This window comes from Sarcophilus harrisii, chromosome 1 (genome assembly GCF_902635505.1).
Source record: "Sarcophilus harrisii chromosome 1, mSarHar1.11, whole genome shotgun sequence".
NCBI lineage: Eukaryota > Metazoa > Chordata > Mammalia > Dasyuromorphia > Dasyuridae > Sarcophilus > Sarcophilus harrisii.
This window is the reverse complement of record NC_045426.1, coordinates 577,652,960-577,676,154: the sequence shown is the minus strand read 5'-3', so window position 1 is coordinate 577,676,154 and position 23,195 is coordinate 577,652,960. Positions and strand designations below refer to the sequence as shown.

The window sequence follows — 23,195 nt, the reverse complement described above, 5'->3', positions numbered from 1 at the left end:
TGCACCAATCATATGTCATTACACATCATTAAGTTTACCTATCAGAGATATCAAACATATGTGCCCCCCAACAAGTATGTGTATACAGGATTAGGAAAACAGTATGAAATTGCTAAGAGTTACACTAAGGCGCTTAATGGCAGGACTGGGCTTTTGCAAAAGGTACTGCACAAGTAGACAACATTGCTATAATCTCTAAAACCTGGATTCAAAATGTATTAATTTCTTTTTAACACTAAAGATTTTCAGAGAAATATACCCTAGCACTGTGGTTGTTAAGTCTGTACTTTCTGGTCATTTGAAAAATAGAAAGTGAACATTTGTAAGTTTTAAAATTACATATGCAAAGTAGCTGCCAGAAGTGAATTCTTCTATCAAAGTTACAAGCAGATGAAAAATGGCAGCTTGTACCAGAAACTCAAACAGATCATTAATTTTAGAAGCTCTCTAAAGAATTACTATAGCACACACTTTGCATGTACCATGCAGAACATTTCTATAACTCAGTGGTCTCTCATTTCTGACATTCTATTTCTGACAAGTAGTAATACAAGGGGCTCTTCACTTTGTTGGTATAATATGCAGCTTTGGTGGATGTGAAATTAGAACTCCCTGAGTTAATGCCCTAGCCAACTGAAAGGGCCTTTCTTTGAAGGCTTTTGTATCAAAGAATGGTTTAAGTGCATAACTCCACAGAGACTATGAGAGCCAATAGATCATAGACCTAGACCTCGAAGAGATGCCATATACTAACTAATCTAACTCTTTCTTTTAAAAATCAGGGAACAGATTTAGGAAAGTTAAGTGACTCACAAGAAGGAGAATCTAAACAGATATTCAAAGTCAGGTCCTTTAAGTCCAGAATGTTCTTTTGATTGTACCATACTGCCTCCTCTACGATGTTACAGTTTCTTTTTTATCTGAGAGTTGAAAATATACCAATATACTAGATGAAGCATTAATGATGATGAACAAACAAGAATTGCATGCAGAATGAATCTCTTTGTCTGAGTTCCAGATGTTGGCAAAAGTCGCTTGATTTGATTGCACTGGTTTGTTTTGTGCATAGAAGGTAATATGTCCCCATTACCTAATTCAGGGATAAGAATTCTCCGCTTCAGAAACATTTCAGAATTCTTTTCAAAGTCCCTCTTAACAAAGAATCTGGTGCTCAGAAATGAAAAGAAAATGAAAGGAAGGGCCAGGAAGCCAGAGAATTGTATTCAATGCCGGCCTTTCTCGTTCTCTCCCCTTGAGAGCACAGTGGCCCAACACCTGCTTGAATGATGAGACCTGGCATTCTGCTTGATTACTGTACATCTGCTACAGAACTCAGAACAAATTAAGTAAAAGAAAAAGGGAGAGGGGGGAAGGATTAGCAAGCAAGGTTGGCCCAGTTGCACCACTGTGAATCACACTAGTATTTTTCATATTTTTATAATCATCGGTGGGCACACATGCCCTAAAAATTGCAAAGATATTTCAAAAACAATTTAAATCAAGCTTGATAGCTAATTACCCTAACGTCACGCTGAATAACCAAACCACCAGGATACCAAAGAGAAATAAAGACCATCTAAGTGTGAACTATAAAGTATTATTCCTTTCCCATTTTTATTCACGTTCTCAGTTTTACTCCCTGAGAAAAGCTTTCCAGTTATTTCCCAAAATACATGTCATCTATACTAAATGCTTTAAATTGGCTGTTAGATTACAAAAAAAAATGCCCCAGTTCAGCTTCATCACTATACTTCCTCTTAAGTCAAAATGTTTTACTGATTATAAAGGTTCTCATAAGATCATAGATTTCGAGATGAAAGAGAACTTGGATGCCATCAAATTCAACCACATTTCCCTACTTCTCCATTTTAGAGATGAAAAAAATGAGGCCCAGAAAGATTAAACCATTTGACAAAAGAAATATAAGTATTAAGAATATGAGCAGGATTTGAAAATAGGCCTTGCCAAGGCTAGTGTCTTATCCTGATACTTCAACTCAAAGTGTCCTCTGCCAAACTATATTTTTCAATTTATTTTATACACATACACATAGAACAGGAGTGTGTGTGTGTGTGTGTGTGTGTGTGTGTGAGAGAGAGAGAGAGAGAGAGAGAGAGAGAGAGAATGAATGAGAATATTCCCCATTGGAAGATAAACCCTTTTGAGTAGGGATTGTTTCATTCTTTGTACTGTATCACCAGTGCCTAGTAGAGTGCCTGGAAGAGAGTAGGAATTTAATAAATGTTTTGGTGAATGTCAATAAGTCTTACAAAACCAAGAGAGCAGTTTCTCCTACAAATTCCTATTTCAACAAATCTGCCATCAACGAACACCTCTAACCTTGACTTGATGCAAAAGTCTTATATTCAGAGTTGATTAAAATACATAGCCAATTTTCTATAATCTAGATTAGCAGAGGTGACCATTGATAGAAATAATCCAAAACAAAAAATAATAAAATAGAAAATAAGTTTATATATGTAAAGCAATATTTAAAGCACAAAAACTATAGAAATATGAATTAGTATTATGATTTCTTATCCCACACCTGTTCTCACACCATTTTGTTCCTCTAAAGCTTTCTCCTTTTGGCCTCTCCATTCATCCTTGTCCTGAAAACTGTTGTAGCCATCAATAATCTCTATTTCCTCCAGACTGGAATACATAAGGGAAGTTTCAAAGGAGGAACAGGTCTCATAATAGTCTCATTTAAGAGAACTTACAAAAGCTCAAAAGCAAGAAAGAATGAGAGTCGAGATTAAGCTGAGGTCAAGGGTATTTTCCCCTCTTATACTGAATCCTAATATGCTGTATTTAGCCCCCTTGTTAATTTTTAAATGAAAGTACTTATACATTGAAAATCAAAAAAACATTTCAAATCAGGGCTTAATGTATTGTTTTGTTGATTGTCTAGACTTGAGAAAATGATGGTAAAAATTATAGTAATGAAGATTAAATTTTACATTTTTCTTGTATACATTTTTCAGAGCTAATTATTAAACATTAACTAGCATACTCCCACCTAATGACCTCCATCTAATATAATATCATATGTTCCATAGAAGCTCAATAAATCATATATGGATTGAACTAAATGGAAACCAACAGCACACTAAATTTAGAGTTATCTAGGAATCAGGATTCACATTTGGAGCAAGGATTTGGGTTGAAGAAGGAAAGGATATTGAAAGGACTATAACAAGCAAAAACATTCACCTGGACGGACTGAAAATTGAAGTGATAGCTCCTGACAGGATTTATATTTAGATTTTCATGATGAAATATGTTTTTAAAAAATCTATAAGACCAGACAATTTCATCCCTTTCCAACAACCTAAGACCAAAAATCTGACTATGCAATTAGATTTCCCAAAGAAGGATAAAGCCTAGAGCACACTGATAAATTCTGCCATTTCTTATATGCAACCTTTCTGATACCCATAGCTTCTGGAGCCTGTCTTCCTCTGCTGAGAACACCTTATTTTTACTTCGTGAATATTTTGGATCTATTAATGTATGCAGGGCAATTAAATGACACAATGGGTATGATGTTGGGCCAAAAATCAAGAAAATTCATCCTCCCAAGTTCAAATCTGGCCTCTTACACACATTATTTGACCTTGTGTAAGTCATTGAACCCAGTTTACCTCAGTTTCCCCATCTGTAAAATGAAGTGGAGAAAGAAATGGCTAATCACACCATTATCATTGCCAAGAAATCCCCAAATGGAATCACAGAGGGTCAAACACTACTGAAAATGACTAGACAGCAAATTGCATATATTATTTCTTCCAATAGAATATAGGCTTCTTGACAGAAATTTTTTTCAAAAAGGTTTTATTTTTTAAAAAATGTTTTTATTTTTATCTTTTTCTCTCTAGTGCTTATTCTAGTGTAAGGTACATACAGGGGTTAAATAAATGCTTATGGATTGACTGGTTGGCATTCTGATGAGATGCTAGAGTATTAATACTTCTATATTACCTTTTTAAGCTAGACATGGGAAGAAAGGCGATGTTGGGAGGAGGCCTGGGCTGTGACAACTATTCTAACAGTTTGAAGGCATCCTTTAATTAATCTGGCTTGACAAATGTAATACACTGAACCTGAACACTCAGAGGGTCAAATGATTTTTTCAGTATAGGGCATTTCCAAACGACCAAAGCATATAACAATTCACTTCTAAACATGGGAATTGACTAATATGCAAAGAGAAACAGAGGGGAATTTAAATGCAGGTCTTTCTGACTCAAAACCTGGCATAGAACTCTCTAGTATATAAGACTATAACAAATAAAACCTTGTCAAGATTTGTGGAGTGCCACAGAAAGTGGGAAAACTCTGGGTGAGGTATAAGACCCTTCAGCCCAGAGGGAACCAGCTGACAATGTCTAGTTCAGCTCCCCATCTCCCCTAAGGGCTCTCAGCCTTCCTGAGAAGTCAGGGGGCGGTGACAAAATGTATTGTAATAGAAGCAGAGATACCAGGTGGAAGAGTATATACCAGGTGCAAACTACATACAATAGCAAATTGTTTATGTGGTCCCATGAGCACAGTATATACTGGACACATGCCCAAGTATTATTTTGATTACATAAGGATATTAGGGTATAAAAGGGGAAAGAACTTGGAATAAATGGACTCCATTTTTCCACCATTCTCAGGAGTCTTGCCTCATCACTTCTCCACTAGGATGGTATATTTTAATCACCCTGGCGTGGGGGCTCTAGAAAGCATGCTACATTTTATAACCCCAACTTGGGGGATCTAGAAAGCAGGACACAACAAAGATTATAGGATTCCACATTACAGGTGTGTGGATTTGGGAAGTGTGAGTGTGGAGGAATAAGAAGAGAGCTAGAGCATTGTGGGGAAAAAAAAAAAAGATAGCCAAAGAATTTTTTTTAAATTCACAAAAGAGAACAGAAGGATATTCCCAAGGAAATACAGAAAAACAGGACAACTTTAAAAGTTGCATATTTGTTAAATTTTTTTATATACTTTTTTTTTTCATTTTCCTCCCAGTTTTGCTTCTGACTTTCTGGATTTTGCCCATATATCTCAGCTGCTTCAGCTCCTGGCCTCCTCACTTTGGAACAGTTTGTGTCATTTTTCTCCTCTCATTGGTGAGCCCTTCCCAAGGCCTCCATTTTCCTTTATTCCTCTTCTAGACTTTGCCATCATGCTCCAAAACAGGATTTCTATTTGCCCACTTTACAGCTTTGTGGACTTTGTGGGCTAGTGTTAGAATGGAAAGAGCTTTAGGGCAGGGCTTGTATCTTTTTTTCTTGTATTTCTATCTTCAGCTCTAAGCATCGTAATTGGCAAGTTTGTTTGTTGAATCACTTCAGTGACTTCCAACTTTTCATGATCCCATTTGGAGTTTTCTTGGCAAAGATACTAAAGAGGTTTACCATTTCCTTCTCCAGCTCATGTTTTACAGAGGAATTGAGATAAATAAAGTTAGGTGACCTATCTATGGTCACAGAGGTATGCCTCAGATCACACTTGAACTAAGGTTTTCTTGACTCAAGCCCAGTCCTCTATTTACTGTACCATCTAGCTCCCTGGCAGTTAGTGCTTGGTAGATAACAAACACTTAATAAATGCTTGTTTCCTGATCTTAAAAAGAAGCAAGTTATAGATAATAAAGATTCATAGTTTAACAGATAATAGTTTTCTTTTCTACTTCATATATGAAATTTTTTTGTTATTTGTTAATTTTAGAATTTTTAAACATTGTAATTTTTAAAAAATGATTGCAGAATTCTATATTGGATTCATGTTGCCATAAAAATTCTTACTCACTGGATGCTGCTCTGTAACACAGAGCCTTTCCTCCAAAAGATATCTAGTAGAACCACAAGGTTATGGATCAGAAAGGAAGGGGAAATTTTTCCAAAAGCATTTGAATTACTTCTGCTGTTGCTGCTGCTGTAAGTACCCAGGGGCAAACACCTGTTGGTTGGGTGTTTGGGGTGTTTGAGGGAGACACCTGAAGTAAGGGAGTATTGGGAGAAAAGAGATTGGTATAACTGTGTCTACAACGCAATTATTGACATATAATTGGCTATTGAGGGGAGGCTAGAATGCCACCTATCTTCTTGTTCATTGATTAATCACAAACTCCCTGGTGATTGGGTCATGGCCCTCACTTTGCAGACTGCTGCTCTAGGAGATATGACAACCTATAAGTAAAACAGAAGACAGTTCCAATTCCTTTTCAGTGTGGATAAGCATGCTAGGGATGATGCACCCAGCATCTCTGCAAAATCCACATTGATAAAAAGAGCAGCCAGTAACTTTACCTTCAAAGTAAGGAACCCTCTATAATGGTGTTTGCATCCTCTGTAGAGTAGGGGAAAATATTAGAAGACTTCTGGATACCTACCCAACTCTGTGATCTTTTAATATATAAACAGAGGTGTGGAATAGGACATTCTTCCAAGGGAATGGAACTTAAATAGCACTCATTCCCCAAAAGACTAGTAATATAGTGGACAATTGGCAGGAAATATTTTTTTAAAAACATAAAATAATTGGATCATGGGTGTTGCATATTGACTGCCTTCATATAAAAACTAAGAAAAACCACTCCCTAGACAGGCATTTCAGATCTAGACTTCTCAAAGTTACACAAGCCTATAAAAGCTCCAAGCCAATAGTGGGGTGCCAGTTTTGCCACTAACTTGCTATGTGACCTCAAACCTTTCATTTGTAAAGTGGACATATAATAATATTTAACACTCACTATCTCATTAGGTGATTGTGAGACTCAAATAAAATGATGCATATAAAGCAGCTTAGCCATCTTAAAACATTATATAAATGTCAACTATAATGTAGTAGTAGTAGTAGTAGTAGTAATAGTAGTAGTAGTAGTAGTAGTAGTAGTAGTAGTAGTAGTAGTAGTAGTAGTATCATCATTTTGGTGTTTCTATTATGTTATTTAGGTTAATAGAGTACTTTCTGATAGGAAGCATAATCCATTTTACAGGTAAGGAAATTTATTTATTTTCAATCAATCAATAAGCCTTTTCAAAATACCATATGTGGTTGTTCAGTCATTTTCATCCATGTGTGACTTTCAGTTGGGATTTTCTTTGAAAAATTCTGAAGTGGTTTGCCATTTCCTTCTCCAGTTAATTTTATTGATGAAAAAATTGAAATAAACAAGATTAAGTAACTTGTCCAGGCTCACACTTCTAAGTAAGTGTCTGGGCCACATGTGAACTTAGTTCTTCCTGACTCCAAGCTTGATGTTCTATCCATTGCACCATCTAGCTTCCCAATGAAGTATATTCTCAGTGCTTAATAGGCACTGTGTTGAATGCTAGGAATTTGTCTTCCCCAAAACTGACAGTCAAATAGAAAGGGTTAAGTGCAGAAGGTTGCCATTATTTGCCCACACCTTGAGAAATAATTAGAAGCCAGGGCCGGGAACTTCAAATCCAGAATTATTTATAGTACAGTAAGTTTCCTTGTATTATCAAATGAGATAACATGTGTGAAAGCTCTTTGCAAAACGAAATGCCTATACAAATGTACAGTCATATTATTGTAACCTCAATTGTGGAAAAAAACTGATTTGACAATCCAAAGGATTTGAAAAATGCTTGGCTGAAACATTACTGAAAAGATTTAATCAGGCCAGAACTAATAAGTAGGATTCCTATCTTTTACAGACCACAAGTTGTTGACTTTAAACCTTTCAAGTGGAACAGTAAAAAAGATATGTAAAATGTCTTCAGTCAAATAAAATATTTCTCATGCTTCCAGGCTGTAGGCTTGTCACATAGATGTCTTCAAAAAAAAAAAAAAAAAAAGCCCAATAGAATCAATATGGTACATCAAAATATTAAGATTTAAATCCTATCTCTGACACCTATTATCCCTGTGACCTCAGAAAAGTCAATCTCTCAGGGCCTCAGTTTTTCATATTTAAAATGGGAAGGGGATAGGAATGAAAGTGAGGTGATAGTAGATCACTGTAAAATTTCCTTCTAGTTCTACATCCCTGATCTTATTGTAAAGTGGGAGGATATTCATTGATTACCACATCCCACTCAAAAGTAATTATCTTTTTTAATTGAAACAATGATCCATCACTTGGATGTGTAAAAGATCTGTATACTTTTTTTTTTAATCAAAGACATTCTAATTGAGTGTAACTAAAAGTCTGTTCTTATTGGATGATGGACTTGGTCCCACCGTAAGGATCTTGAATAAAATGAGGATTCAAAGAATCTAATGGTAGAGAACTAGTAGAGGAATCCAGAGCCAGAAAGAATTGGAGAACCTCTGGAAACCAATGAAAGAGAAAGGTAGAACTGACTGGATAAGAAGATAAGGATAAGAAGATAATAGATAAGAAGAAGGAATCAGAGGAAGGCCATCAGCCCTACAAGCATCTCAAAGGAGAAGACTTGGACTGAAATCTCCACATTCTCAAGAGCAGACTGAGTTTGCAAAAAAACTTTGTTCTTTCTCTAGCTTCCCCTTCTTGGTACCTGATAGTATGATAAAAGCTCATGCTTCTTTATCCAGATGCTGTTGATAAACTGAATTTTGACTAACCACAAAGAGATAGGGATTAGATAGAAATAAATATGAATATTAATGAACATTCATTCCAGACCTCTGGAAATATTAGGAATTTTCCCAACTGCTGGCTTAGAACAAATGTGATTGCAGTCTTAACTTTTCACTTGATGTAAACTCAGTAAAGCAGAAGAGGGAATTACATGGATCTGAGGGGTAATTATATTTCCCTAGCTTTAAAATAAGCTAATTATTGAAATAGTTGAACTATCAACTATGGTCCTATGAACTGGTGAGCTTTGGGAAATCCTTAGCATTAAATAACCTACAAATAGTTTTGGATTTTTAATGCAAAAATGTTTTCTACCAATCATGGATTCACAAAATAAAACAAAAAAATCCCAAATCTCTAAGAGAATTTCTACAATTAAAATAATCACAAATAGGTCAATCTAGAAGGTAGATTTGATGGAAGGACAAAACAAACACAATAATTATTTCAGGTTGTCACCTCTGAAGGTAGTGAAGTAGTAAATAGATTATTTGATTTGAATGAAGTGCTTTGAATTGAAGAACTGGATTTGAATTATGCCGCCATAATTGAATTGTGCAACCAGGTGCAAATTGATAAAACTTCTGATCTAAGCCTCTGAGTCTCATTTTCTTCATTTGAAAAATGGGGTTAATAATAATTGTAGCAACTATTTCACCTGATTGCTATAAGGCTCAAATGATATGAAGCCAAAGAACTTTACAAACCCTAAAGTATCATATAAACATCAGCATTTCAAAGCAGTAGCATTCCTGGCTTGTGCTATAAAATCATAAGATTTAAAGGGAGGGACCATAAAGATCATCTGGTGGAATTCCTTTGTTTTATCAAGAAGAAAAGAGATTCAGAAAGAAGAAATAATTTGCCCAGCATCACACAGGAAAGAAGTCTGAGAATCAGGATTTGAGCTTCCCTCTTCTGATTCCAAATCCAATGTCTTATTCACTTGGCCATGAACAACTGCCATGATTTCATTAGCCATGAGATCATTTGGAAAACCAACAATTTTTTTTAAAGGAATTGCAATATCATTATCATCAGTTCTTGTTCCCATAAATCTCACTACAAATGACCATGACTCAATCTAATCTTCCTTTCATGGGAAGAGGGGAAGGGGAGGGAAGAATACACACACACACATACCCCTCACACATACATATATACATACAAAAATATATTGTGTATGTATGTGTATGTGCATATATATGTATGTGTGCATATGAATATATGTGTATGTGTGTGCGTGTATATATATATATATATATATATATATATATATATATATATATATATATATACTAGTGTGAGTAAGAAAAATATTATATTCCTCTTCTCTTCTTTTTTGGACATTTCCTCTTAGAGGGGATTTCCCACTTCTGGGCTCATGAAATTTTTCAGTTATTTCCTTTTGAAAGGATGTGGGATGATAATTGAGGTCTAGCAGCTGTGTCTACAGCATTCATTCTACAGTAACTATGTGGAACAAAGAGATTTCCCCTTCACACCCAAAAATCCAGATTCCATTTGGAATCTTAACTAAATACTATCTCCAAATGTTTTAAAGGATGTTTTTCTATGTTCATTATGTCCATATAAAAAAGTTACAAGATGAGAACATTAATTCTTAGATACTATTTCTTTCTGTTCATTCTCCTCATTTCTTCCCCTCCAAAAGAGTGTGTTTTAGCCAAAGTCAACTACAACAATCTACCCAAAGAAGGCAACATGTAAAATGACGATGTTTTGCATCTTTTCTACATAAAACTCCTAGACTATCTGAAGGAAAAGAGCCTCAAAGACTCAGGGATGGCAAGAGAGCATCATCAACCAGGCAGGAAATTAAGCACTGAACAATTTAAGACATTGTCAAGTTCTTAAATTTTTGAGACTTGATTTGTATTTCCGGTTTCTAACAATAATGAAAAACAGCTAAGCTTCCCAAAGTGATTAGGAATCCTTGATAAAACACAGATGTGAATTCATCTCTCCTTCCAATGAAAGTACATAAAATATAAGGCACAATATTCAAATTTATTATCTCATTAGAGATAATGAAAAGCTTTCAAAAGGTAAGCACAAATGACCCTTTGAAACTGGATAAGGATGAGGCAGTCATGACAAAGAAATGAGTAAAAACAATTTCTGTAGATCAATGTATACCTCTGTTTGTGTGTTTTAGAAAGGGAGTATTACATTTTCTTGAAGACATTTGTTTTCTGGAAATCAACTTGTGACCTAGCATAAAGTGCCCTGGATTTTGAGTCAAAAGACATGGTTTCAAGTGCCAGGTCAGCCATTTATTAGCTGTGTAATCTCAATGACATCAGAGGTACAGATAGCTTCTCCCAAGAATCTAAGAACTTGGATGGGAAGGAAATTGCATATGCTTGTTTATAAGAGTGTGTGAGTGTGTGTGTGTGTGTGTGTGTGTGTGTGTGTGTGTGTGTGTGTGTAGGTTAAACCATATATATATATGTGTGTGTGTGTGTGTGTGTGTGTGTGTGTATATCTATATATATCTACATATATATGTATATCTGAAGGACATATTAAGTTTCAACTAAGAATTAAATAGTCATAATTTTTTGATGTCCTTTTTAATCCTATGCATTTTATTTTACACATTTAAAACTATTATTCTAAGAAAGAATCCATCAGACTGCCAACAGAGGCCATAACATTAAAAATATTTAAGAATCTTGGATCAGATGAATTCTTAGGTTCGCTTTCAGGTTCTAACATGCCATTATTCTGTAAATCTGTGATTTACTACAGAGAAGATTCAGATAAGCAATACAGACTTACCTATAGATAGAGAAAGAAGCAACAGATCTGATAAGGGAGGCCACTGCACCCACTTTTGCAGCTTCTACTGCCCCTTGAACTCTATACTGTGCAGTTTCTCCATAACCTTTGTATGGCTGGTTATAAACAACAATCTTCCCTCTTGCTTCAGAGGCCCTTCTATGCAGTTCATCAAAAGAGGACACCACCAGAACTTCAGCTGTAATTCCTAGAAAGAAAAATTATAGGAACTTGATATTATTTCCTACAATCAGCTATTTTGGTACACAGAAAAATGTGACATTGATATTCATTCAACAACATGAATGAATCACATACCCTAAAGCAAATAAGAAAATTTGACTTCATGAATATCCCCCTAAGTCTTCTTGGGATCAAACTCATGAATAGAATATAGTTCTTATTCAAAAGAACAGAGAAAGGAAGGAGGGAGGGAGGAGGAAGAAGGAAGGAAGGAAGGAAGGAAGGAAGGAAGGAAGGAAGGAAGGAAGGAAGGAAGGAAGGAGAGGAAGGAAGGAAGGAAGGAAGGAAGGAAGGAAGGAAGGAAGGAAGGAAGGAAGGAAGGAAGGAGAGAAAATACACCTGCACTTTATATTAAGAATATATATTCAAGAGGTACACATTTGGAAATGTGAGCAGTATGGGGATTTGTTTTGCCTATGTATATATGTTACAAGAGTTTTGTTTCTCTATGCCCCCTCCCCCAAATTAGAAAGAAGGAAGTTGAAGCAGATGATTTTTAATTGAAAAAAAAAAACTTTTTCTTAAAAAATCAAGTGATAAAATCTTGGAACTTTAGGGAATCATATTGTTGTTGTTCAGTTGTTTCAGTCTGACTCTTCATGACTCCATTTGGGGTTTTCTAGGAGACATTGGAGTGGTTTGTCATTTTCTTCCCTAGCTCATTTTACAGATGAAAAAAACTGAAGTAATCAGGTTAAGTGACTTGCCCAGGATTATAAACTAGTGAGTTTCTGGGACGGACTTTGAACTCAGGAAAATGAATCTTCCCAACTCTGGGCCTACAGGCCATTCACTGCACCACCTGCCCCCAGGGAGTTAGAATGTGAGAAGCATTTAGGCAAAAACCAGCAGAAATGAAAACAGAAGCAATTTACTAACTAGTAAGAAAAACTACTGATCATCAGGTGAGATAGAAAAAAACAGATGAGGAACTCCTGACATGTCACAAGCATAGAGTTAATAACACAATAGTGATGGAGACCACCTATGGGAGAGCAGATTCTATAGGTAAAAATTACCAAGAAACACAGATTTATTTCTTTGAGGAAGAAGCTTTATTATCAAAAAAGGGAGGTAAGCTTTCAGTTATTGATTGGAACTAACAAGCTACTGTTGGGGCCCCAAAACTTGAAACATTCAGCATGGTGAACTGCCTACACCTTGGCTCAGTGGCCAAAGCATCCCCCTACAATCAACTGCTCTGGAAGAAACTAACAAAGGCTCTGCTGGGGCTCATCCCACAATTATCCCAACATCTACAGGAACTCTTTTGATGTCAAAAATAAAAATTTAACAGACAATGATTTATTGATTTGCCTTACTAATAATTTCATTTTCCAAGAGAAAGGATTTGGGATCTAATTCTCCTTAGTGAGGAACCAGTTGCTAGGGAGGAGGAAAAATGGAACTTTGGAGAAATAACTACTCCATCTTAGAATTTTATATAGAAAAGCTGAGCAAGATTGCACAGTAGTCTGGCATGAACTGTAAATTGGAGGACAGAAGATTTCAAAAAGAATAGGTAGTATGCTAGAAAATAAAACTGAACAGAAGTCAGCTCAGGAAAAGGCTCTGAAAAATGAAATTCAGAAGACACAAAAAACAATTATTAATAAAAGAAAAAGGGGATATCCATCTTGAAAATGGATACACAAGAAACTCACTAATCAATTTAGATTTTTTTTAAATGTATAAAAGGGAATCAAGAATTGATAATGAGCTGTATTTCAATTTATTTGGTTTCCTTAGTAATTCTATTTATCATATGCATTTAAAGACATTATTCTGAAAAGTGTCCATGAATTTTGCCAGACTGATAAAGGTTAAGGACCTCTGCCTTAGGCACATGTAGCTCATTGCTAGGATCCAAAGGTCTGTGATCACAAGAGATTTGGATTGCCAATCCATTAACTTTCAGTTTGACCTCAGAGTGCCTTTCAATTCCTGACACAAATGTTGCTATTAGCCACTACTGTTACAGGGACAACTGGTCCTCACCAATTTAATTGGATTAAATGGCTTCCAAGATCCCGTCTTCATCTCAGGTTCTGTGCTTCTGTGATCACTTACATACCCACTGCATACACATCACTGTGCCAGGTCTGCGAGTCATATGAAATATATATATGAAAAGGTTTCTGCCCCAAAACAAAATCCACAGATAACAATAATGTATAATATTAACTGATACATACAGCTTTTGACTGAGAAAGCCCTGAATTCAATTCCTGTCTTTGCCATGCACTGGCTATGTAATACTGGGCTAGTTGTTTGATTTCCAGAGAGTTGTATGTATGATTCTAAAATCACAATTTTTAAACGATGTGCTGTGTTGATCTACACAGATATTCCATATGTCAATGAATTTATAGCTCTAGCCCCATTTCCCTATTGAATAAGTACATTAGAATTATCATACTCTGAAATAATCAAAGATAACCAGAGCCATGTGAAAAACATGCTTTAATTTATTATTGACTAGAGAAATGAAAATTAAAACAATACTGAAGTAATACCTCATACCTAATTAGATTATGTTGGTTCATAGGACAGGAAGGGAAAATGATAAATGGAGGAGGGGATGTGAGAAAAATGAACCACTGATGCACTGTTAGTGGAGTTGTGAATTGACTGGACCATTTTATAAAGCAATATGCAACTATGTCCAAAGGGCTATAAAATCATGCACACCCAAAAGAGATTTTAAAAAGCTCAAAGAGGAAAAAAACATATAAATCCACAAACATATATTTTATAGAAGCTTTCTTCTGTTGTCAAAAAATTGGAAATTGACATGATCCCATTAATTAGAGAATGACTGAACAAATTGTGGTCCCTGATTATGAAGGATTATTATTGTTTTATAAGATATGATGGGCAGAATGTTCTCAGTAAAACCTGGAAAGACTTACATGAACTGATGCAAAGTGAAATGTACTGTGTACAAAGTAACAGCAATATAGTAAGATAACCATTTGTGAATTAATACAATGATCCAAGACAGTACTGTACTTATGATGAAAAAATTATGAAAGAATTAATAGTATCTCAGTACAAATTGAAACATACAACATACTTTTTTTTTAACTTTATTTTTGAGGGGTTTTTTTGGTCTATGTTTTCCTTTACAACATGACTATTATAGAAATGTTCTGTGTGTAATAATATAAATCAAATTGTTTAACCTTCTCAAAGTGGGAGGGGGGAAGGGCAAAAGAAGATGATTTTAAACTCAAAGTTTTAAAAGTAAATGTTAAAGATTATTTTTACATATAACTGGGGGGAAATGCTAAATAATTTAATTTTTAAAAAAATTAATATATTCTGACAAATAATGAATATGAAAACTTCTGAAAATTTAGTTAAGACGAATATGAACTAAAGCTGAGCAAAAAGGAAAGTAGAACCTGAAGATTTATACAATGACCCTTTAAGGAAAACAATACCTGTTTTGAAAATTTCACTACTCTAATCAACACAATGACCAATTGTGATTTCAGATAATGCCAGAAAAAAAGCATACCTCTTATCTCAGAGCACAGAGGTAGTAGACCACAGGTACCTAACACTTTGTTTTAGTCAAAGGTTGATTCATTACAGACAATTTTCAGACAAAGAAATTGAAACTATTTCTAGCCATATGAAAAGATGCTCCAAGTCACTATTAATCAGAGAAATGTAAATTAAGACAACTCTGAGATCCCACTACACACCTGTCAGATTGGCTAGAATGACAGGGAAAGATAATGTGGAATGTTGGAGGGGATGTGGGAAAATAGGGACACTAATACATTGTTGGTGGAATTGTGAATACATCCAACTATTCTGGAGAGCAATTTGGAACTATGCTCAAAAAATTATCAAACTGTGCTTATCCTTTGATCCAGCAGTGTTACTACTGGGCTTATATCCCAAAGAGATTTTAAAGAAGGGAAAGGGACCTGCATGTGCACGAATGTTTGTGGCAGCCCTCTTTGTAGTGGCCAGAAACTGGAAACTGAGTAGATGCCCATCAATTGGAGAATGGCTGAATAAATTGTGATATATCAATGTTACTGAATATTATTGTTCTGTAAGAAATGACCCTCAGGATGATTTCAGAAAGGCCTGGAGAGATTTACATGAACTGATGCTGAATGAAATGAGCAGGACCAGGAGATCATTATATACTTCACCAACAATAATACTATATGATGATCAATTATGATGGACATGGCTCTCTTCAGCAATGAGATGAACCAAATCAGTTCCAATGGAGCAGTAATGAAATGAACCAGCTACACTCAGCGCAAGAACTCTAGGAGATGATTAAGAATCATTACATAGAATTCCCAATCCCCATATTTTTGTCCACCTGCATTTTTTATTTCCTTCACAGGCTAATTGTACACTATTTCAGAGTCTGATTCTTTTTGTATAGCAAAACAATATTTTGGACATGTATACTCATTTTGTATTTAATTTATACTTTAATATATTTAATATGTATTGATCATCCTGCCATCTAGGGGAAGGGGTGGGAGAAAGGAGGGGAAAAGTTGAAACAAAATGTTTGGCAATTGTCAATGCTGTAAAATTACCCATTCATATAACTTGTAAATAAAAAGCTATTTAAAAAATGGTTGATTCATTTTGTTCAATTGCTTCAGAGAAACAACAATTTTTTTTAAGGGAAGCAAAAATCCATTATTTTCTAAACCTATTTGAGGGGTGTATAAAAAGAATGCATGAATAATGAAGAAAAGAAAGATTGTTAGAGACTGATGGACGTGGAAAAGACAACAAAGACTTTGTAGACAAGATAGCATTTGAGTGACACTTTTAAAATTGATAAGAATGCATTGTGGGAAGACAGGAAAGAAAGATTTTCCAAGTCTTGGTAACAGTGAGCAAGTATACTCACAGGTGATTATATGGTATAGTCCAGCATCGTTTTGTTCACTTGTTAAGTTATATTCAACTTAACGAACCTATGGACCATGGCACATCAATACAATTTATAGATTTTCTTGGCAAAGATACTATAGTGGTTTGCCATTTCCTTTTCCAGTGGATTAAGGTAAACAAAGGTTAAGTGATTTTCCTAAGATCACATAGCTAGTAAATATCTGAGGTCTGATTTGATCTGCCTCCCTGACTCCAAGCCCAGTATTCTTATCTAATGGTCCATGATCCAGGTTCAAAGAGAAATTCATTTGGATGGAGCACAAAGTATGTCTCATGGAATAACACAAAACAAAGCTGAAAAGGTAGGTTTATGCCAAATTGCGGATTGATCTTAAGTACCCAACAAAGGCACTAAACATTAGATCAAATGCATCAAGCAAACTGGGTCAATAAGATCATACTTTTCAAGCCATCTCCCATGCTTATAATAGTCTCTTGGATAGCAAACTAATCCTAAATCATAGTTTGTGAGAGAGAATGGGGTGGGAATATGGAAAACAGAGTCGAAAAGTCACCCATTTAAAAGAATGGCAGCATTTTTTACCAAGGGAAAAACATTTTTTGTTTCCTTTGAGATTTATGAAACACATATTTATCTTATCTTGGACATATTTTGATGTGTTGCTAAACAACCCACACTGACATCACACAAAGGGATTGACAAAGTTTGGGAACAATGCCCTTGGAAGCTAATGCACCTCATAAATCCAACTCTTAACAAATGGTTAATGTAACCACTCCCAAAGGCCACAAAGGAGCTAGTTTGTTTCTTTTTTCCTCCTTTTCCCAAAAGTTCTCAGGGAATATGGAAGTTTTTCTTGCTTCTCAGTTTACAAAACATGTACCTTATTCATTACCAAGTACATCACTATTCTTCCAAAAAAAAAAAAAAAAAAGAATCTATTGTCTGAGTGTCCTATAATACTGAATCCTTGCTTAAGCAAATAGAAAGCATTCTGCCATCTTCCCTCCTGACCAGTTTTTACTTAATTGGGAACCATATTTAAGGCCTTCAAAGAATTCATTCACAAGACTGCCAAAAGACCCAATTTAGTCAAGTGGTAACAGTGACAAGTGAAAAATGTTCAACAATAAAGGCCAGTCACCATGGTAAGAGAGAAATGTGGATATTAAAGAAAGTCATAGTTAGCTGATTTTTTTATTTGTGACTCTTAGGTAAACTGTGTAGTACTGAAATATGTCAGTAAAAACTGAAAGTTGTAACAAATGTCTGGCCAGCTTGCATAATCTCATAAGCTAAGGAACTAGGTTTTGATGAAAGTTTAATAGCCACCATAAAAAAGACAAATATCTTAAATATTTCTTGGAAAATCCTTTTAAAATGAATTGCAGAACAACAATATAAGTACAAAGAATAATAAAATGAAACTAAACCTTATCTAATTCTAACGGCCAAAGTTGGGCCTAATGAAAAACTGAGTGAATGCAAAAAATAATGACTCTCAAGTCATATTATCTAAGATTAATTTCCACTTCTGATAATGATATACTATGTGATCTTGGGCACATCATAACCACCCTGCACCTTACTTTGTTCATTTCCAATAGGAGGAATTGGACTCAATAGCCTCTGCTCATCTTTCCACAGATCAGTGATCCTATGGCTGATGTCTTTTCACCTTAAAGGCAATTGACTATGCATAAAGAATATTGTACATAGGCTATCAAGCATTATTATAATTATCATCACCACCATAGCATTAAAATAGTGTTGTAATGTTTGCAAAGCACTTTACCAAATATCTCATTGAAATCACACAAGAATCCTCGGAGGTAGCTGCTTTTGTTATCCCTATTTTATAGAAAAGGAAACTGAGGCAGGTAAAATGTTAAATGATTGCTCAGGGATCACAGAGTTAGTAAATATGTGAGGCTTTCTACCTCCTCTTTCTACAGTGTCACCCAGATGCTTTAATAGGTGAAGAAAGTTAGGAGAAAGATTCCAGGCACAGGAAACAATGAGATATTTATGTCTTTGAGGACAATATGATTCTATTATTAAAACAAACTTAAGTCACATTAGCTTTTTTGGCTCTTAGGACACTACCGATGTAGCATTATTATTATTATTATTAAATAGTGAAAATGATGTTGATAATAACAGCTAGCATTTATATAGAGATTACTATGCTACACAATCACAGAGTTGACTTGTTTTGTCTAAATTTGTATTTTTTGTGGGGTTTTTTTAATCTTTGTTATGAGGCAAGACTTGCTATCTAGGATATATTTGAAGGAGAGCGCATATCTGGAAATGAATGTGATATAAAAATAAAAGGCACAAAATTTATTTCAATAAATGAAACACAAACATTCAAGAATGCTTGATTTCAAGATAGGCACCAATCTGTAGAAACCGTGGAGCCTGGCCCCTTTTGTCCTTTTTGCCCTACTCTATTTAGAGATATAAAATGCTGAATGGGTGATTTTTTAATTTCAATAACTGCCTACATATCCTAAAGCATATCTTTAACCATAATTAAGAGTTTAACTTATCTCAAAATGTCAGCAGACATATACTGACCCAGAAGAACAAAGAAAACGGAAGGGTAATCCATCTACTTGCTTTTTTTATCTTAATCTAAAATAGAAGCCATGGGAAAATTGGAACTCACTGCCTTTATCTGGACAGATATTGAGATTCATAACTTTCTGGAATCAGGAAAACTACTTCATATTTTAACTGAAGCTATTGTTGGCATATTAATGAAAATATGTTGATAAGTTACAGCTGTTTTTAATGAACAACAGACTTGAACATCTACCCAAAAAATGCCCTAGTCATTAGGAAAACTTTGGTGTCTGGATTAGAGCCCTGGAAATGGAGCCAAATACCTGGAAGATTTCATGGTCCACTGTGAAATTAAAGTAATATTAAGGCAGCATTCTACTATGTTCAATATTTAAATGGATTCCTACAACCAACAAGAGAGTCATTGAGTCAGGAGAAAATGAATATCTACCAGCCATCAAAACTGATGATCATTCAGCCTGATTAGAAATCTCCAGGTGTGCAAATTGATAACAGACTCCAGTAGGAGACCAAAGTCTTTTATTGTCTTGAGGTTTTCTTGCATCAAAGAGTGAACCATGGAATCTGGCTTCGGAGACATTTGCATTAAAGAAATGTTCTTTTTCAGCATTAGAGAAACACTTCCCCTATCCAGAACTCAAAGGCAATCTGACTTATTCAGAACACTGCTAAGGGAAAGGGGGAAGAAACTAATGAGAAGCCAAAATGGATGTTACAAAATCTGCTAACTAAAACCCCTTCAACAAAATTCCTTTAAAAGGACTTTCAGGACACCCTCAGAGAATCAAAAAGTCAAAAGTCAGGGATCATCAGTTCCATTCATACTAATTCAGGAATTTCATTTTAAAATCTGCCAAATAATAGAACATGTCATCTGCATCCAGAGAGAGATTTCTGGAGGCTGAATGTACATTGAAGCAAATGTTTTCACCTTTGTTTGTTTTTTTTTTTTTCTTTCTCATGAGTTTTTCCCCTTTTGATCTTTTTTTTTCTTGTATAATATGACAAATATGCAAATATGTTTAAAAGGATTATACATATTTAACCTATTTCAGATTGCTTGCTGTCTTGGGAAGGAAGGAGGTAAGGGAGAGAGGGAGGAAAAACTTGGAATACAAAATCTTACAAAAATGAATGTTGAAAGCTATCTTTAGATGTATTTGGAAAAATAAAATATTATTGAGAAGAAAATAAAACATGTCCCAAAAGTGGGTGATACTTTTCTTGAATATCTAAAGTCAGAGGGAATTCACAATCTCCTAAAGCCACCCATTCCACTTTGAGATTCTAACTGTTGGAAAGTTTCTCCTAATCTCAAATCAAAAATCAGACTTTTGGAAACTCCAATCTACTGGTCATAGTTCTGCTCTTTAAAGTCAAATAGAACAAATTTAATTTCTGTTCTGTTGATTTTAAAAGTTTGAATTACTTATGCCTACTAAGTTTTTATCTGGCCAAGTTCCTTACTTACTAAGTGCTTAGTTACTTACCCAGTCTTCATATGGCATATCCTTCAGTACCCTGGTTATCCTCCTCTGAATGCTCCTCCACTAATCAAGGTCCTTCCTAAAATCCGGAACCTACAACTAAATTTAAGATGTTGTCTGACTCTTCTCTTCCCTTCCCTTCCAATAAAAATTCTAATAGGTGGTGCTGAATATCAGGATTTTAATAGGGATAAATCCAAAATTCTCCATTTGAGATTTTAAAAACATCATCCCCATAAATTAAAGATGGATAAGGCCTGACTAGATTGCTGTCCTAGGAGAAAAATATGTTCTCATGGATAGCAAGTTCAATATGAACTAATAGTATGATGCAACAACCAAAAAAGTAATGTGACTTTGTACCCAGAACTAAGGAGGTGATGGTCCTATTGTACTTTCAGTACAATGAAAAGGATGGAAGAAATACCAATTCAGAAGAGGACAAAATGCCTACATGTGAAACCTCAAAGAGAGCATGAATTAGTTTCAATCCCAAAGAGGATTCTTGGAAAAGCTCATAAAGGATTTTAAAACTCAAAGAGGAAGAAGAAAAAATGGGAAAAGAAATGAGAATTATGCAAGAACGAATCAACAGTTTGATAAAGGAAGGACAAAAATTGACTGTAGAAAACAATTTCTTAAAAATAATACTTCTCTTTATCTCTCCACTGATCATAAACCAAATGGTATTCCTATGCTTCCTACTTCCATTTCCTAGATATCCTCCTAAATGTAATTTCTCTATGTGCAATGTTACTCTACAATACCTTACGTGTATTTTTTTAAATAAAATATGCCCTTCAACATTCAAATTTGAGACTAAACTGACATTCTCAGAAATAGCTATGCTATCAGATTTTTAGTGGAAAAAATCATTGAATTTGAACCAGAGAACTTGAGTATCTATCCTGGCTATGTCACTTTCTACCTGTGTGAACTCGGAAAATGTCACTGAACTTCTCAGGGCCACAATTTTCTCATTTGTAAAATGAAGGAATTGAACTGAATCATCTTCATATCATCTGCCAGCTCTAAATCAAGTGTCCTATGAGCATTAGGCTAGGTTGTCCGGTTCAGCTTCTTCATTACTCAGTCCTTGTGCATGTGTCTAGATTATCCAAGACCATGGGGTTTCATTTCCAACCTTTTTATTGGATATTGTCTCCAGAGAATTACTCTTCAGATATTCTTCTTCCTGTGATATACCTACTCTATAATAACTGATTGGAAGATTATTCATGGGCAATTATTCCTTACAATGCCATTCTCAACTTAAAAACCTTTACAAAAATTCACAATAACTCATGAAAAAGATATTTCAACCAGTTCTCAATAAGATTTCTTTTAAAGTCCATTGTGCTTGTATTTTAAGCCATCATGGAGAAATTGAAATTCCATTTTCAGACATTGTTTTTCCAACCAGCTGTCTGTCTTATTGTTTCATCAAGTGTCCCTTTGGCTTCTTAGAATTTTGGTCCTTCCTACTGGCCATTCTAGGAAATTTAGTAATCTTGTTTCCAATAATAATAGTACCTCACTAATATCAAGAACTTCAGAGTTTACAAAAATGCTTTCACATATGTGATCTCATTTAATTTTTATATAACAAGTATGATACAAAGTATGATAGGAAACTTTGTTTTCTACCAATAACCTGAATTCTCTATTGTACTCTCCTCTCCTTTTCTCCTTGTACATTCTATACAAAACTCCCAAAGACAAAATTCACAGAGAATCCTGCTCCCTAAAACAAACAAACAAATATTTATACGTTAAGGAACTAGTTTGTTTCCCTAAATCACTGGAGAAAAAATTAAGCTTCCCCACCAACAGCCTAGTAAAAGAAAAGTCATATTATGTGCTTTACTATTTCCATTTTTAATATGACTAAAATGAACAAAGAAAAGCTCTTCTTTCCATGCATATTACTCAAAGTCGGATTCAATTATCATTTATTTTCCATTAGACTCCACAAGATTTCTCTCATAAATCAGGGGACCATTATCACATCAGGTCCCAATCTATTAATAGAGATGATTGGAGGGGTGCTTCCTCTTAAAAACAACAGTAATCAGACTCTATGTGAGTAATGAAAAAGACAAAGATGGTTAATCCTGAAAAGAAACCTAAATTATAGTTAAGATTGTCAGGATATGAAACACTGTCTTAGGCCACAGCCAAAAGAGTATTAAAATCTCCTGGTTTCTTTTCCCTGTGCCATACTCTATATTCATTGTTCAAAAAAATTAACAGAACCTAAGAGTTGGAAAGGACCTCAAGGGACGACAAGGAAGGGGAATGGGTTAAAAAAAAAATCCAACCGGAAGTCATTGGAACCTTGTGTCCAATAAACTTTAAAAAGAGCAAAGGATGGTCCATTACCTCCTTTCAAGAGCCCACCCCAAAATGTAGAATACTCAGGGACTTTCAAACCCTCATCACTCCTCCTAGTTTTGGAGGAATAAGGGAATAAGCATTTAATAATCACCTCTTATGAGCCAGGTACTGTGCTAAGCATATTATATTTATACATATTATATTATCTGACCCTCATAATAAACTTGAA

General features: G+C 34.9%; 1 protein-coding gene across 2 annotated transcripts in view; it reads right to left on the bottom strand.

The window, feature by feature from the left end:
* The window catches only part of CPQ (carboxypeptidase Q), a 630,163-nt gene that overhangs the window by 432,440 nt on the left and 174,528 nt on the right, over positions 1 to 23,195 (bottom strand). For both annotated transcript variants that reach the window (XM_031947017.1, XM_031947016.1), the window contains exon 3: positions 11,399 to 11,606. In XM_031947017.1, coding sequence (XP_031802877.1) covers positions 11,399 to 11,606 — 208 coding nt within the window. The remainder of the gene's footprint in view (positions 1 to 11,398; positions 11,607 to 23,195) is intronic.